Source organism: Poecile atricapillus, chromosome 1 (assembly GCF_030490865.1).
Source record: "Poecile atricapillus isolate bPoeAtr1 chromosome 1, bPoeAtr1.hap1, whole genome shotgun sequence".
Lineage (NCBI taxonomy): Eukaryota > Metazoa > Chordata > Aves > Passeriformes > Paridae > Poecile > Poecile atricapillus.
The window spans coordinates 127,694,300-127,712,525 of record NC_081249.1 but is presented as its reverse complement, the minus strand read 5'-3'; the positions used below and the strand labels follow the sequence as shown (position 1 = coordinate 127,712,525).

Genomic DNA, 18,226 nt, shown 5'->3' with positions numbered 1-18,226 from the left:
CTGTGTTCATTTTGAAATGCTTCCCAATTTAAATACAACTCCCACAATAACCTTGACACCACTTTTGCCAGGGCACAGAAGCCCAGGAGCAGCAGCACCTCACTGCCTTGATGCTTTGCTGGGACAGATCACAGAAAGTCACAATGAAAAGAATTAGAAGCAAATGCCAAGAGTGCATTCCCCTGACAATAAAATCATGATGAAACTGTTACTGTGACACCCATTTTTAGCTCCATTTACCACAGAATTCCCTTGCATGGATACAGCTCACTAATAAAACCAGGGAGAAAGCTCTTCTCATGGAGATTTGACAATTCCTCCAAGTAAAATCTATCACATCTGTTAGGAAGCCTTTAGTCCAGGTTCATAAAGCACAAAATAAATCCTCACTGAATACACAGTCTAGGCTGAATTTTGTTCCCTTCCTCAGGCTACCCTCCTGCTGAAGTCAAAGCTTTCTTGGAGAAGACTGTAAAGATTTAATGAAAGAACACTTTTTTTAGTGCAAGCAGAAATTTGGCTCATTTATTGCACCATTTTTGTGTAAGTGTGACATCCTCTGGCAGGTAGTAGAGAGGAAAATTGATCCAGCAAGCAGCTTAAGAAACTGCAGTGTCCCAGAGCTCTGAATTTATGTAAGCTCTTATTCCAGCAAACTTTACCAACATATTTGCCCGATGTGATCCTCAGAGTGGCATTTGCCTAAGAAATAGTTTTGAGAGAGAAAAATATTTAATTCAAAGCAAGCAATAAAGTCAGAGGTGTTTACTGCTATTCCTCCTTTTTCTAATAAACAGAACTGAAAGCAGCACTGTTCAAAGTGACTTTACATTTGTAAAAGAGGCAAAGCAATGTCAGATAAGGAAAAAAATTAGACTGGAAGAGACCTTTGGTTTTCATGTTCTTCATGTGCCAGTGAAGAGTTTTCATGAGGAACTGCTCCATGATCTTTCTAAAGACTGAGACAAGGCTGACTGACCTGTGGTTCCCATCTTCCTTTTTCCTGTCACATTAGTTAACTCACAAGAATTTATTATAAAAGGTGAATGATGCAAGAGTCTTGGTCCAAGACTACAGAAAGAGGTGTTACTGAATTTTGGCCACAGATGAGAACTTCTGTTCCTCAGCACACACCACATTCCCTCCCCTGATGCTGAAGTTCCACGAAACAGGAGGACAAAGCAATAAAATCCTGCCAGTGGAAGGGGCAGCCAACGCCCCCCTTGGTCTCCCACTTTGCTTGGCATCAGTCATGACGGTTGCCAGGACCATCCATGAGACAATTCCACTCACTACCCCATCTGGAAGCTAATTAGTCAACATGGGACAAAAGCAGACCTTTTGTTTGGCTGGATCAGGCAAAAGGAATGGCAGGAGAACTGCTGAAGGGGGAAGAAAAGCCCCTGCCTTGCTGATGGCAGGAAACCAACAGATCAGCTTGGAAGTCTGGGAAACTGCAGCCTCAAAATTTTAGTCCTAAAATAGTTCTCTAAAGCAATTGTTAGCCCAAAGGGCTATTGTTTTAAGAACAGGAAAATAATCTTTAAATAATTTAAAAATGGTCAGATGAGGGAAATTTAATCCTCCTCTAGCTGCTGATGCAAATGAATGATGCATCCAAGTTTCTAACCTGTTTTTCAGATGTGAACCACAGAGCTAGACAGAAGCTGGTTTGTCAAGCTGATGCACAGAACTCTGCTGTCAGGAATGCCACTAAAATATTAACCAGAAGTCTGTAGCAGCCTTCCTACCATGAGCACATCCAGAGCAGAGGAGGGATGATTTATTTATCCTGCATGGAATTTGAAGTAAAACTTTATCCAAATGAAATCATGTCCATGGTGCCATTTGGGTTTATTCCAGTAGGATTATCATTCTAGATTGTTTTATTCTGGGGAAAAAGCTCAGTGAGAATTGTGACTTTGAGACTGCAGCATGTAGAGACTTCAGGAAGTGATATACTTGTATTTTAAACTGTGTTTCTTTGATTCTTGAGTGATTTTTATTTCTCATATCCCAAGCAATGTTTCCCAGACTTCAGAAACAGGTCACTCTGCTAAGTTTTATATTTTGTAAAAATCTATAACTTTGCTATTCAGAATTTTTTTCCCCCTAAATTGATCCCTGCTCTTCATGAACTCCTCTCTCAGCCTCTGTACTTTCTCCCAGTTGCCAGTGACATCAGCTGTTGTCTAGGAAACGCATCTTTCTGTTCTCCCAAGCATCCTGGCCCTGATAATGGAAGAAATCCCTTTGCATCCCTGGGTCACATCACGTTAATTCAGCAGCTCCAGGGGAGAACCAAGGGGCTGATTTAGGGAGCAACCTGCACAGCAAAATGCTCTTTACAGGACAATGACAGTGAAGGAATTTCTTTTTCCAGAAAGAAATCCTTCCTGACAATCCCCAAGAGAGATTGACTGGACAGGGAATTGCACACATTCAAGTTGACCTCTCATCTTGAGCATTTCATAGAGCAGTGGAAGGCAGGACTGGTTGAAATTCTTCTCTGGCTTAATTAGAGGCTTCCAAGTCCTTTAAGAACATCTTTTTCTCTGAGCCAGCTAGGAAGTCAATTAAAAGTAAACCTGCTAAATTCAAAGCCTGATCATGAACAGCTCTCTACAAAACAGCTCAATATCAGCACCAACTTCAGTGAAACCATGTGTTACTTCTTGGCTAAGATGGATTATTTGCCAACAGTTTCTTTTTTCTTTTGTTTTTTTTTGTTCCCTGCAGGGCTGCAACAATAAAACAATCTAAGGTTTATACATAAACACAAACACACACACATAAAATGTACAGAAGACACAGCTAGAAGCAGCCACGAGGAATAATCTGGCTACTCCTACCTCAAGGAATAATCAGCTTTGGATCTATCTCTGACTGCTCTAAAAAAATGGCCTTGAGGATGGATGCTCTGTGAGAACCAAAAGAGGAAAGACACCCATGGATTGTGTAAAAGCTAAAGGCAGAGCAATCATTCTATCCCAAAAGAGAGCAGATATCTAAAAAACACAGCAACAGAGAGCAGGAGTGAATGGATTTCAAATAATTCATTTAGCACAAGTAGATTATTTGTTGTCCATACCTACTGACAACAGCTCCATGATTTTGTAATGATTTACCACACTCCTGGTCCCTTGCTCCAGGGAAAACAAGCCTGCATTAAAATGATAATAAAAAAAAAAGCCCTAATCCTGGTGATTTATAGTCCTTACTGAGCTGTGCAAATGATCCACTGCCATCAGAATATTAAACCTATTTGCCATTCAAACCCAGATCCAATTTTCACAGAGGACCTCTCCCATTAATTGAAGGTTAGATCAATATCACTGTTTGTAGTGTGTTCGAAATACATGCCAGGAGACATTTCCATATTAAAATTCAACAACATATTACACTGACAAACTCGTTCTTGCCTGAGGCCAACCTTAAACAGGAGATATTTTACCCTGTTAATTTAATTCTCCTCCACAGCAGCCTCTCATGTCACCGGGCTTGGCTTCCACCTTCACAAACTTAATTCACCTCAAAGCTTGCACCTTTCATTGCTTCTTGTCACCGTGTTACAATTCTGGTTTTGTTTGTGTCAGGACTGTTGTTTTCTGTAATGTCCTGTTAAATAAGCACAGAGGAATGCAGAATTTGGGTGGTTTTCACTACTCTGCTTTGGACAGTGGTCAGTGTGATGGAGGCTTGGCCCCACTGTCACACTCTTGACAAGGTTCAGCACCTCTGCTCCGAGTTTCTGGCTGTAAATTTGCAGAGAAATCAAGAGCTTTGCTGAAAATGAATGCAGCCAAATAGAATTTTAGCAATTTATAGCTACAACAACTGCTAATCAATTAACTGGGACCCAAATCTTTTTCTCACCTTGCCATTCACTGCAGTCAGCCACATGTCCCAGCCAGCAGTGTGAGGGAAGACAGCCTGGATGACCTCAGGGGCCTCTTCTATCCCTATTAAGAAGAGAAGTGCACTGGGAGTGGAATCAGAAATGTGAATGCTGCCCACTGTAACCTTTTCATTGTGTCAAGTATATTTTCCACTCCTCTTGTTGGATGGGAATGCACAATTGGGAGGCCCAGGTAATGAGATCTGCAGGCTTTGCTTTTTACATGAAATGCTCATCAGAATCATGCATTATTAACCTCTGCAGCAAAAGATCACCAGGTCATCTTCCTCTTTCATTAAAAGTTTGCCAGATAGAAAAAGGGGTCAGTTTATACCAAGCATGGTGTCCTCAGTAACCTCCAGAACTTTTCCACCAAGGTGATCTGCTTTTACCCTTTTATTTTTTTCTCTTCCCTCTCTATTCTGCACACATGAGGTAAAGCAGATGTCATTTCTTCTTTAAAGCCCACACCCTCAATTAACATGACCAACAACCATTTTAATGAATGGTTATTAGTTTCAGAATTTGCCATTTCCATTTTGTGCAGCAAACACTGCCGCTTTTATAAAAACATGTTTTCTTGTATTTAGAGATTCTTAAAATGTCAGCAAAACCCTAATACAGAGTTCACTATCTCCAAGAAAATTTCACTGCAGATGGAACACCTAACTTGGAAGCAAAAATGAAGGGAAACCTCCCCAAAAAAAGAACCTTCAAATTGCTCTTTGTGTTTTGTAAGTGAACATCAAGACTAGTGACATAACTGATGACAAGTGTCTCCCTCAGATCTCGTACCACTTACCAGGAAAACACCCCTGATGAGAAATGCAGAATTGAATTGCAGAGTTAGAGGAGGCTGAAGGTTCAGCAATCACTTCCAAAACTCCCTTTTAATATCTCAGTGTAAAATACTTCATGGATTTAATAAATTGCACCCACAGAAGCCATTGCACCCAGGCTGGTTTATTAAGGTAACCTTCATGTGGATGAGTGTTTTCCTCTACAGTTTACTCCTCAGAAAAGAAGATGTTTCCCCTTCGAAAACAAATGTGAGGAGAGGTTTTGTATTGGAGAGATTTTCCTTCCATTTAGAAAGAATAACATTTAAATGATGATGACAATTTTTCCTTGTTAAAGCAATTTTGAGAATTAATGGAAGTTTATTACAAATTAAAAAGAAGCAACTGTGGAAGTAACAAAATAGTTTGTATTAAACCAAAATTAAAAATTGAAAACCTCAAGAACATCCTTCACAATTAATACTGAAACAAGGGCAAGCAAATTCTTAGCAAATTTAATGGAATTTTGCTTTGATCCTATGGGGACTGCAAATGTAACTTGGTTGCAGAGATCTAAGGACCAAGGCTAATGCTCTTGACCATCACACCTACAAGAGGTCAAGATTGAAATGTAACTTACATTGCTCAGGCAGGTGATAATGCCAGCTAATAGTGCTATTCCTACATGTAAGGTGATTTATTATCAACCTGAGCAGTCATACAAACTGAAATCAGAATAATAAAATTCACACAGAGGCTGAGGAATTTCTGATTTCCATTTGCTTCACAAGATACATGGATACTGGGAATTTGAGCGGACTGCTGTTCAAAAGCAGAAATGAAGGTAAGAGCAACTCCTCTCACTTTTAGGTAGCTAAAGCAGAACTTTGAAACATCCTTTTTCGACAGATTTTGCAGCATTTAGCATTAAGAGACCATTTGAATAAGGAAAAATCACCTCAAGATGGAACTGGCAGCAGTAAAGTTGTTTAAAATCACCTAAATCTTCACTGTACTTGGAGGCAAAGTTGTCTTCTCTTTCTGCATATGATCCCAAATCCCAGGATACACAGTGGTTCCTCCAGAGAGGACATTTTTCCCACAGAGATCCTTATGGAAATCAAAATCGCATTCCACAACACTGTTTTAAGTGGTCATGTGGATACCTGTGGATTCCAGCCCTGAGTGGAAAGAAGTTTCAATGCATTATTTCTCTCTTCATCCCCTTCTTTTTCCTACTGTTAAAATGAGAGTAAGGCTCACTAGTCCAAGCTGTCTCCCTAAGAAAACTCCAGGAAAAAAACAGCTGTGTGAGGCTAGGAGAGCAAGGACAAGGATAGCACCTTCCACTCACCTCCTTTGTAATCTCAGCATCGTAATTATACAAGCAAAATACTCCTGGGCATCAGCACCATTCATTCCCAATGGTGAATTCCTTCCCCTGTCCATGAGGAAGCTCCATGCCCTTTTCAAGAGAGAAGGAGGAGGAGAAGGCAGCAGTTGCTGTTTCATTTTACAAATCCAATGGCACATAACATGAAGTACACGGTTTCTACTCAAAATGAATAAGGCATTTCTGATACCAAGCCTGCACAAAAATAGTTGGATTTCAGACATACATGGCTGTCACATGGAACGTCTACAAAAGGATCTGGAAGGAAGAGTTGGAAAAACTTTAGGATCTACAGTTAACATGAACTGAAAGGCCAGCCAAGTTTGGGTTTTTTTTAATGAATACTGACAGTCACTACTCCTGGGTCCCCTCCCAAACTGTGGTTCTTCTGTGAACAGTATGTCATGCTTTCTTTGGATTTCATTTAAAAGGAAAATCAACCAAGCCAGTGGATACCTCTCCATTAACCCAGGCCAGGTTTTTACTGACAATATTAATTTGAGATGACAACCTGGGATAATTTTTTTTACACTGTTGGCAGGGCTGCATCAATGCAGCAATCTAAGGTTTATATATGCATACATACACATATATATATATGTATATATATATGTTTGTATATATATATATATATACAAACACACACACAAACTCTAGTTCCGAATTTCAGAAGTTAATGCCTTCAACAATAAAGTCAACTTTTAATGAAAAGAATGCTTTCAATTAAAGAACACGTAAATTACCAATCATTCATAATTACTGTAATGGATTTTATGCCATCAGTAATAAACAACAAGCCTTTAAACAATCTTGAAACCCAGATTTATCATTCCAGTGTAATGACAGAGAAACAGCCCTAGACACGTCTCCTGTAGGATCTCTACCTCCTCATTGTTAGAAACTGGGTTGTTCTGATGGTCTGGTGGTGGCGTTTATCTCCCAGCTGTATTCTCTCCTAGTCATTCCTGCTGTCAAGCTCACAACTTAATTAATTTATTTACACTGTTGCTAAATGGATGCATAATCTTCCCATTAAATATCTGCCAAAAGTGGGCACCAAGGGAAGTGCAGAGCCACATCTCCTTTTCCCCAGGTGATTCTATACCTGTATTCTGTATTTAAATCACATGTCTATCCCTGGCTAAATTTACCATGGGGACTTTTGGCCAAAAGCCATAAGTTTTTCAAATACAGCCTGAGTAATGTATTTTTTTTTATTACTTTCAGTAATATATTAAATTACATTAAATAATAATATATTTTAAATACATGGAATATATTTCATATCATAAAAATAATTGCTTTTTAAAGTTTTTATTAATATTTTAACAGACATATTAACATAGACAGAAAGCATGCAAGAGCAAATCTGCTGAACTCACATCTATTCACCAAATTCAACCAAATTCAGTGGGTTGGCTGTTTATTCTCTTTTTAACTCATTTTTTTTCTGATCTAAAACAAAACATCAGGATAGTTTTATAGGTAAGTTTTTTGAGGAATATCCTAAAAACAAGTATTATATCCTAGAAACAAGTGTTATTATGCCCCAAAATGAACTTAAATGGAAAAGAGATCCTCTCTAAATTTGAAGCACCTACAATATTAATATCTGTCCAGAGCTGGATCTTATTAATTAAAATCACCAGCTGTTTAAAACAACTCAATTCTATATCAATCTTCTGAGAAAAATAAATAATCAGATGTTTCTGGAACTGGCCTTTGGGATGCCAGGCCGTCCTTCATTTGAAGGTATGGAATACAAATGTAGGGAGAAGTTGATTAAACCAGAAAGCAATTATGTAAAAGTTTAATAAATAAATAAATAAATAAAAATTCAGATATAAGTAGAAAAATACTGCTATTTCAGACAGGAAAGAAATAAGGGAAAAAAGAAAACCTCTGTGCTTACAGAACTCCCAAAGTACTGGTAGTTTCACCAGTGAAGAACAAACCTGGACTCATAAAGCAAGAACCTGCCTAAATCTGTGGCAGTTTCCAGGTTTTCCCTCAAAACCAGGCACAATCAGGCCCTGCACAGCCCATTAAATTTGACCTAATGATAGCCAGAGTGTTAATAGATACTACAGGAAACAAAACAATCCAGTGTTGATTTTATAGGTCATGAGAATTAGATGTGAGCAGCAGGCATGTTAGCAAAGAGAAATCAGTGAGGAGGAATTATCCCAAATTATCCCAGCATTTCTATCAACATTTATGTTGTCACCAAAGACAGAAAATGATGGGTCCTGATGCCTTCCCTCCTATCCATTGTCAGGTCAGCTCCTGGGAACAAATGTCCAGGGATGGACAATGGCCTGTGTTATTTTTCAATTGGAAGATTGTGAATTGAAGCACAAGAGAGCAGGAATGTTCATTCCATGGCTGCCTGTGCTTCTCCTCCACTCCCACAGCCCCCCATGCATCCTGCACCATTCCCACTCCAGCTCTCCCTCACACCAGTCTCAGCCTTCGGGGACACTCCCCCCCTTTTGTACCCTGTGGATGGCTGGGCACTGTACTACTGTGCTTTTGTGCCATTTTTGGCATGTTACCCAGGAATTCTCTTGTTTCCTCCACATCCTGGTGCTTTCAGGAGTGGGATTTCCAATCACTAGGAAGAAATTTGTGGCTTGGATCAAAATCACCCTTTTTTTTCTTATTTGGAGTAATTGCAACAGCTATCAACTCTGTTTCTTGTCTCTTCCTTACCAGTTTGGGCTAGAGAGCCACTTCCACAATTAATTCCAGCATCCAAGAGACAAAAAGAAGGAAAGTTTAAGCTGCAAGAGCCTGTTTAGTAGCTGACCATTTTTTGAGTTAAAGCAGTGCCTGAGGCCTCCATCACGTTATACCCCAAAAATAATCACACTACAGGAAAGCATATTTCACTTTTTTAACCTTCTTCTTTAATTCCTTTTTCTAACTCAATTTCAGATTGTCTGCTCTTGCATCCAGCATTATCCAAAGGAACACGCACCAGTGTTTGATGTGTACAGGACAATTGCCAGATGCAGATGAGGGAACATAAAATATGGGCCCACAATGAATTATTTTTTTCCTACAGGAAAATGTTATTTCTTGCTGAATGCAGACAGCAGGAAAATTATGAGGTAGAAAAACATAATGGGATGTAGTTAGAAAAGCAGCAAGCAAGGAGAGAATGAAATCCAAGTCCTGTGCTTCCATCTAGAGGAGTACATTGACAATTTATTTCCAAATATGAACTGAGGAATTCCCAGTGCACCTGGATCAACTTTGTTCTGTTCATTTGGAACACCCTGGGTCCATGGATATGGCACAGTAACTGAGTTCAGATATATGGGTTGTAACTGCACCTCATCCTAGCAACCAGAGTACAGAACAAACCAAGCCCTGAATCTCCCTTTCAGCAGCATTTTCCACAGGAAAACAGTACCAGAAGCATTTCCCTGTGGATCTTCCCCCCAAACAGTACAGTATTTTCCACATACAGACCCAGATGCTTCCCAAAGAGACCAGGACACTCGGGATATTGAAGATATTTAGCACCTTGTTGCCTGCACCTGGGACATCCTGGAACTGACATTTCTCAGAGAGGTCATGGCACAGTGCCAAGGAAGTGGTGCTGGATGGGGAATTAAGATGCCTTCTGACCACCCAGACATGAAAAGTTAACTTGGCAACAGAAAAACATGCTTCAGGAGAAAAAAAAAAAAAAAAAAAATCGACTTCCCAAAGGATCAGTATGGAGAGAGGAAGCCCCAGTCTGTCCTTTCCTCTGGAAATGACAGTGAGAATGTCACATGGAATGTGAGATGTGGACACCACCCATCCTCTTGCTCATGTAGGCCGGTATTGAGGAGAGAAAATACCCACCCACCCACGCACCCCCTCCCGCATTGGGAGGTTTTGTTCCCAATTTCAATAATTCAGTATTTCTCCAATTCACCTCTGATGAACTGCAACCTGTATATTATTTTTTAACTTTAGCTCTTTTCTATCATTGTCAAATGTTTTGCCTCAGTAGGAACTTCATGACTGCCGACTGTGAGGTGCCCCTGTCCAGGGAGGCAAAAATTTAGTTTTAGATAAGCAGTGTTAAAGGAGAGGCGTGGCTTTAAAGCCCGGGAAGAGTAAATTCCACCCGCTCCCTTGGGAATGGTTCCTATGAGCCCAGGAAGAGCTGCCCCACCCCGGACCCCTGGTGGGGTGGCAGCCCAGGTGTTGTGGTTGGGTTTGAGCCCCTGGGGTTTCTCTCTTGCTCTGTCACTATTAGTCCTCACCTTAAACTCCACCCTGGTTCTGTCCCACAAAACCCATCACCCTGCCTCTGTTCTGGGCTCTCTGTCTCTGGATCTAAACTGAGTTTGTTCCTGTGCTGAATAAATGGTTTCCTGAGCAGAAGCCCGCCTCGTTGAAGTCCCATGCCAGTCACCAGTAACTGTAGCCTCCCTGGACACCATCCTGCAGCTGCAGAACGCAGCAGCCCAGTATGTTTAAACATAAATAAAACATATACCTTTCCCACGTCATCCCAGTCAGTGATGATTCCACATTCAGTGGATGTTCCAGTGTCAGGATCCCTCTTTATTTCATGATTCATCCCCTATATTGCTGTATTTTTGACCCATTCCAACCATAACACCCTGCAAAGGACATTATTCCAATATTAATGCAGTTTGTCAGGAACATCAGGAACAAAATACCATTTTTAAGTTAAAACTTCCTGTGAAATACTGTTCCTGCTCCTGCCCTCACAGAATGCGTCCCCAAAACATGCAAAGAACTAAAATGTTTGTGGGTACGTAAAATTTGTGGGTAACCACTTTGTTATCATTCCTTCCATAAACCCCCTAGAAAGACCAAGGCAGCTTCAAAAATGTAGTGCTGCTTATGTTCACACAGAAGCCCAGCCAAGGTGAGCATCAGTAAACTCACAGTTCTCCACAAGGAACGGGTGCTCTGTCATTGCACACAGGAACTAAGAGAAGGAATTAAAGGTGGAAAAATATGATTTCTCTAGATTCACTTCTTTGGTTGCTCTCTCTTAAGTAGCTCCAGTATTTGGCCTTTAAACAGTGAGGTGCCCCTTGCTGGAAGTCAAATGGTTTTTAAAAAACTCACTAATGAATATAAAGCAGAGACAGATCTTCTAAAAGAAAAATCACTTATTAAATACTGATTTTACTAAGTTTATCACATTTGCATTAGGAAGTCTGTCATGCTTGCCCCAAATAATATCAAAACATCAGCTAAAATGTTATTTATCACACAGAACTTCAGGGGAGAGTTTTGACAGTCCAGAAAAAACAAAACCTGACTCATGATATGAATAAATTCCAACTGGTGGGGCCTTTCTTTCATAACACACCTTCATATCATTAAAACACTGTATTTTTGGGAAAGAATAAACCTAACCAGCAAAGTCAATGAATCTTACAAAGCATGTCAAGTATCCATATAAATTCCCAGCTGAATAGGATTTCACAAAGCAAATTAATCAGGACATATGCAGCCTTTTGTTTCTTCCAGAGGGGAAATCTCCTGCTGCAGCCTCCAGGGTCCTGTGATCCTGTTAATTGGCCTCATGACCATGGGCAAGCTCAGCTATAGGACACACACTTGGCTCTACTGGGACTTCAGTATAAATCCCATCTCTTCCAAGGGGAAATTATCTTCTAGAAAGTTCCTTTGCTTAAAATTAATTGATTGTATGCACATACCAGCTGTAACATTAGTAGTTAATAGTAAATAAACCACCAAAAACATCCATTACTTCAAAGACTGCAGTTCTTCCCTCATGGAACACTGAAATTATTATTTTTTCCAGAGGATCATCACCAATCTCAAACAACTAAAAATAACCCCCAACAAAAGTTTCGGGGAAGCATTTGCTGTGTGCTTTTAAGTGGCAGCCAATCCGTAACGTGAAGAGCTCACTCCAGGACCTATTCCGTATTTGTAAGTGGCAAACACTTTATGGAAGTGGCTGTTCTGGGAAAAAGAACCACAGGCAGCTGGCACAACTGCCCAGGAATACCTCAGCTTCAGGAGTTGGCCAACACCTCGAAGTCCTGGTCTCCCTGAAATTCATGGCAAAACCCTCACCAAGGGCCGGCCCAGTTACAAATCCCTGGGTTATTTTTATGACTGGAAAACTGCCTCTTTAGGAAGTTGATACAAGGGAAAGATTTTATTTTTCCTTCTTTGGCAAATTCACTCAGTAAGGAAAGGTACTTCAGAAATGGGAAAGGAATTAAAAACAGCACTTGTCCAGCAAAATTCTTGTCCCTAATAAGGCAAAAAAAGATTTTTATCACATAAATTTGGAAAGAGCTTTAATGTAGGAATGTTTATCCTTTAGTTCTAGTAGCTGGTGGGTTTCAACATTCATTCACATTACCATGAATTGCTATTTTGTCCCAAAATCCTCAGGAAAAGGCTCTGGACTGCAATAAAACAATTATTTACCAGCAGTATCCAGCATTTCAGCACTGCACCCAGACTCTGTCTCCAACACCACAAACCAGAGGGAAATTCAGTTCTTAAATACATCAGCTGAGACACTGGAATTTGAGGGTAGAGATTTTTAAACAAAGGTCCTCAATTTGCTTGATCTTAGACCAAGTGAAACCAAGCATTTAAATCATGAACTGTAACCTGAGCACACTCTCAGGGCAGTACTTATCCAGGAAAAGCTACTTCCTAAATGACCTTCCAGTAAATTTTCATCAGTTTCTGGAACAGAGTTCAGAGGATATCTACATGTCAAGCCATTTGACTTTTTTTTCTTTTCCAGTTTGTGCTTATCACAGTGACAGTACAAAGGCCTGGAGAAAGGACAGCATTTCAAACACCTCTGGATCCTTTCCCACTCACTAAGCCTCAGTACAGAAGGTTGTTTTCTCTCCCCCAAGGTCAACAATCCCTCACACTGGATGAGTAAGACTGGAAGGACTGAAAGGCCATTGTTGCCTTTGGAAAACATTCTACTTCATTATAACATAATTAGCTAAGAAAATCTCATTATCATTCTGCTAACACCCCTTTACGGGCTGGGAAGGGAAAAGTCAGCATCATCAGTACTCATGTTCCCACTGTACCTGGTGTTTTGAGTTATCTCAATATCTGGGTGACACCAGAGCTGAACACAGGGACTGAATCAGCCACTCAAAGGAGATGAACCATCACTATTTATATTTATATAAAAATACAGACCTTTTCCAGACTACGAAATATTAAAGACCATCAAAAGAAGGTGGTTTACATTTACCTGCAGCAGTGGGTAAATACCTTAAGCAGATAAATCACTTCACTAAAGTATCTCCAAGACAACCTTGTTCCTGCTCATCAGTAAAACCGATGGAATCCTTCCTTTTCCATATTCACTGGATATTTTAATTTTCCAACAATATTCTCAGCTGAATTTATTGATTTGTATCTTGAAGCTGAAACATGTAAAATATGTAAGCTTGTGTCTCTAGATGCTTGCATTTCATGTGTTCTGTAGCTGAGGAACATTTTGCCTCCAAGACAGGCAGTAACTAAGCCCCACCAGGAAAAGTGCAAATAAATTAAAAAAATACAGAACCCCCACAAGTTACAGAAAGAAAAAAATTATGAAAATAATATAAGAAGTTGGAGATATTTATGTCACCTCAATTGTGAATCTTTACTGAATCTTTAATCATCAGCTTACCTCATTAACACACACAGATCTGTGCATCTTGATTTCTTTACAAACTGAATGGGAAAGAAGAACATCCTTAATTCTTTTATTTTCAGCCAAAAAAAACCCAAAAAACCACCCAACCAACCAAAGAAAATAAAAAATCCAGTAGCTCTTCATTTATTGCACTCCATAAAACTTCTTGTTATAATCAAGAAGCCAATATACAGTAATAGCTTGATATTCCTTTAGAATTTATAGTTTAACTCTTAAAATAAAATTTGTATAGAAAAGATATCATTTACAATCCATTCAGTAGTAATCAACCATTATGTACCCACAAACAATATTAAATAACTTGTATGCAGCAGTTTCCTTATAGGGCAGAGGGGAACATTTTCTCCTTAGCAAATATAATATCCCACTGTTAAAGAGCAGTTCAAGTCAACTTTGGAGCAAGTGTGATATGCACAAATTTCACTGGAGAAGCTCAAGATTCTGTGTAGTGTCCCAGGGATTTGTACGACTGTGTCCAGTGCATAGCGGAACAGCAGCATGTGAGGAGTCTCCGGGCTGGGACTGGCACTGCCCACAGGGAAAGGAGCCAGTCAGGGAGTGCAGCGGATTCAGAGCACACCAGTGAGGCACAGGAGAACAAGGAGGTGTAGTGTGACCAGGTAGGTGAGGAATAAATAGCGGGATTTGGCTCGGGCTGTCAGCAGCTTGGAGCAGTAAAGGCTTCGCCCCCGGAGCCAGCGGCGCAAGGAAAGGGCTCCTCCTTTCATCTGAGGAAGAGACAAAAGTTATCACAGGAAGAATCAAGAATACAAACCAGGAACAGCTCCACTGCAGCCTGGATTTCCAAGGCACTACAAATCTTTTGGCTCTGACACAGCAACTGACCCCAAACACCAAAGCATTAAATAATTTAAAGGCCCCAAACCCAGCATTAATGAGAGGGGAAAGGAATGAATCCAAGCTGTGTATTATGCAACTCTACACACATAAATATGCATACTGTATTTGGGGCATGCATAATTAAATGCAGACAGTTTATTTAATGGCCACAGGTGTAGTACAAATATGATTACATACATTTTTTAACCTGGACATACGCAGTGTGTTTTCTGGCAGTTTACACAGCTGCTGGTCTTGGATTCATAGCCCCAAGAGAAAGAAATGAAGGATGTTTTCCCATCACTTTTAAGGGGCTGATAATTTAGGGTTTTAAAAGACTTTCATTCCCTCACCTTTCTCACAACAACGTGCTCCCTGGGATTGATGATTAAGGCTTCCCTCTCCTCCTCAGCTTCCATCTGGACAGTGTAGTCACTGGGGACAGACCTGTAACTGCCTACTTCATATCTAGAGAAAAATTTAAGGCACAGAGATATGCACTGCTGAATTATCTCCTCTTTTAAGTACTGAATTGACACAAAAAACTTTATTTTGCATATTTAAAATGACTGAAGGTCCCCACAAAAAGCTGACTGACTTCATGTTGCCAGGTCTTTTTCAGTCTCTATTTACCATCTACTCGCAAGGTGTTTCGTTTATTCAGAATTAATCCACATCATCACCAGCTGATGAACCAGCTGACTGAACAGTGATTTTCAGGTGATGATAGTGAGGGACACTTTATTTAGGCAGGTGCAAACTGGTATTTTCAATCTAACCAGTGGCTCTGCTAAAACTGTTATATGGGAAATTTTTTTCTTAACCTGGAAAAAAAGACATAGCACTGACTACTGAGTCTAACAGATGAAAAATTAAATAAAGAAAAAAAATCCCAAAGCCTATAAACACCGATCCAGTGTTTAACTTAGCTTTTTAATACATGGATTTTCACTGCTTCGGGCACTGTGGGCTCACACACAGGTTCGTTTGTTATTATTATTGTTATTATTAAGTAGTAGTAGTAGTATCTCAAAAAAAATCTAAGACCCACAGGAAAACCTCTCACTAATCTCACTAAAAACAGAACGCCAACAATCTGTGTTTTACCTGTTACTTCTCTCCTCATAGAGTCCAAGAGCCTCTTCTGCAGCTTCTCTCCTCCTCTTCTCCTCTGCCAGTGTTTCTGTGAGCTGGGAGAGACCCTGCTGCAGTGACTCAGACTGCTGCTCTGTCTCTGCAAGTCTGGGACAAAATAAAATCTGAAATCAGTATTTTATGGACCCAAAGAATTACTTACTTGATCTTTTTTTATTAGGAAATCTTCCTTTTTGTGACAGACTTAATTATAATGAGATGCTTTAGCCTAAATATTGAGATAAAGTCACCAATAATCAGTATACTTATGTACTGATTTATGTACAAACCACAATTATTACCAGATGATAATTCCAAGAATATGGCTTATGATTCATGTAATCCACTATAAATCCACTCCTTCCTCTTCTCTGCAGAAATGCCTCAGAGGGATAGAAAAGCATTACTTTCACACTCACAACACAGCTGTCAGGAAAATAATATTGCTAATACATGCTCTGAGTCCTGACCTTTTCCTGAGCTCATTTAGCTCCATATTGTCTATCTCCACAATAATCCCAGATCTCTCCTGTGGCGCTCCAGGGGGAACTTCTGCTCTGATTTCGTCCTAGAAAATATTAAAGGGAAAAAAACCCCAAAATGAACAAGTGACCATTTTTCTACTTGTCGAAAGTCTTTATTTCAATTACAGAAGCCATAAGCACCACAAAACAATGGAACAGATAATTCATTGTGCCACTTAATGTCTTCACTTCTATCTCTCAACAATGTCTGAAGGGAAAGAAATGCATCTACACATCCACAATTCCAGAAGCAAGGCAGCTATTCATTTATTTTTCATTTGCAGGTCTTGTTTGGATTTATTTCCACTTGTGGAAGAGCAAGGGTTGTTTTCTATATGTATCCATACGCTATTTCAGGGTGGTCTATTAATGACTGTTAATGAATAACCAAGCAGTACAGGAAAGCTTTTTAAAAATAAAGGAATAATAATGAATCATAAAGGATGGGGTTGGAAGGGACCTTAAAAATTATCAAGTTCCAACCTCAAATAATAATCTTACAGGTGTGTGTGAGGGGTTGGTAAAGGGTATTGAAATGCTGAACGGGTGATGTAGATCTTACTTCTGAAAATATTACTCAAGCAATGCAAAATGACCCACAACTGATGTGATTCTATCACTAAACTTCCTGATCCACTGAGCAGTGATCACCCAATTACCTCTGCCAGCTGCAGACCAACTCAAAAAAGATGTTTCAAAACAAAAAAAATATGTAAAACAGCTTCCTTAAATGAAAAGTCAAATTAGACCAGCTTAACAACAATAAAGACAGTTATCTTCAGTCATGGGCCAGGAAAAGTACCAGGTCACTACAACAAAAAGTACTCCATTTTTAGCAAGAAAACCAGAAAAAGCGTAAGCACATAAGGAAGAAACCTAAAAAGCCTTCCATGTATCTTTTTACCTGGACTGAGCCTTGGAAAGATGTCACTTGCATTGCCTGATATTCCCTTTCCAGCCTTAAGTAACGATTTTGTAGATCAGTGTAATGAAGCTGGTTGTCCCTCAGAGTCTGGGAAAGAGTCTTCAGTTGGGCAGACAGGACAGCATTCTCCTCTGCCAACTGCACAACCTGAGAGAAATTCACATTGAAGCCACTAAAATTAGGTCTCCCAGGAAATCCCTGCAGATTTGAGAACTGCTGTTTTAAAATTACATCTACTTTTTGGCAAGGTCACAGTTTGGCTGGGATTTAAGATGTTTTATGAGCAGAAGAAATAATGAATACTGAGCAATGACTTCCCCTGCCATTAGGACACCCAAACCAGAAGCTGAAATCTTGTTCCAGCTAAGACAGACACCTTTTCAGTCTATAATGAAAAATATTTGACAGTGAGTAAAGTTCAGAGGTTCATCAACGTCTTCAGAATGCAGAGTCAAATAAAATGACCTCTCAGTCAGGAAAGCTGGCAGAAAGAAAACTGGCATTTAATTTGAATGTCCAGGCTGAGTTATTTTAAAATATCTATGTTTCAAAGTAAAATACCATTCACTACCACTTCAGCAATATTTCAACATGAAGCCAGCCCAGACTGACATGAGCTTTTCAGGATCAGAGCTGTTATTCCAAAGTACCTTGGAATTAATCTGCTGGAAACGCAGGTCCTTTTGCTGCATCTCTTGGAGGCAGCGCTGCAGCTCAGTCTGCAGCTGGTTCTTCTCAGCCAGAACACGTTTGATTTCCTCTGCTCCATCAGCACTTCCAGCAAGGGAGGCAGTTTCCAAAGCCTTAAAAATATCAGGATATTTAGGGTAAATGGTACAGGAGTTCTCTAAATAATCCATAACCCCAACACTAAACAGACCCTACAGAATTCCTTTTTCACAAGATTAAAAACACTTTTAAGACAAGATTACTTTTTTATATATACAGTGTATATATAATTTATAATTTTAATGTAAATATAATTTGCATTAAAAAGTAACACAAAATTACCACAAAAAGGCAAC

General features: G+C 39.7%; 1 protein-coding gene across 1 annotated transcript in view; it reads right to left on the bottom strand.

The window, feature by feature from the left end:
- Positions 1–13,811: 13,811 nt before the first annotated feature.
- The window catches only part of LOC131579403 (golgin subfamily B member 1-like), a 34,334-nt gene continuing 29,919 nt past the window's right edge, over positions 13,812–18,226 (bottom strand). The window contains exons 24-29 of the mRNA XM_058839262.1: positions 17,852–18,004; positions 17,181–17,348; positions 16,223–16,320; positions 15,726–15,860; positions 14,972–15,086; positions 13,812–14,506 (exon numbers count right to left, since the gene is read on the bottom strand). Coding sequence (XP_058695245.1) covers positions 14,348–14,506; positions 14,972–15,086; positions 15,726–15,860; positions 16,223–16,320; positions 17,181–17,348; positions 17,852–18,004 — 828 coding nt within the window. The 3' untranslated portion in view covers positions 13,812–14,347. The remainder of the gene's footprint in view (positions 14,507–14,971; positions 15,087–15,725; positions 15,861–16,222; positions 16,321–17,180; positions 17,349–17,851; positions 18,005–18,226) is intronic.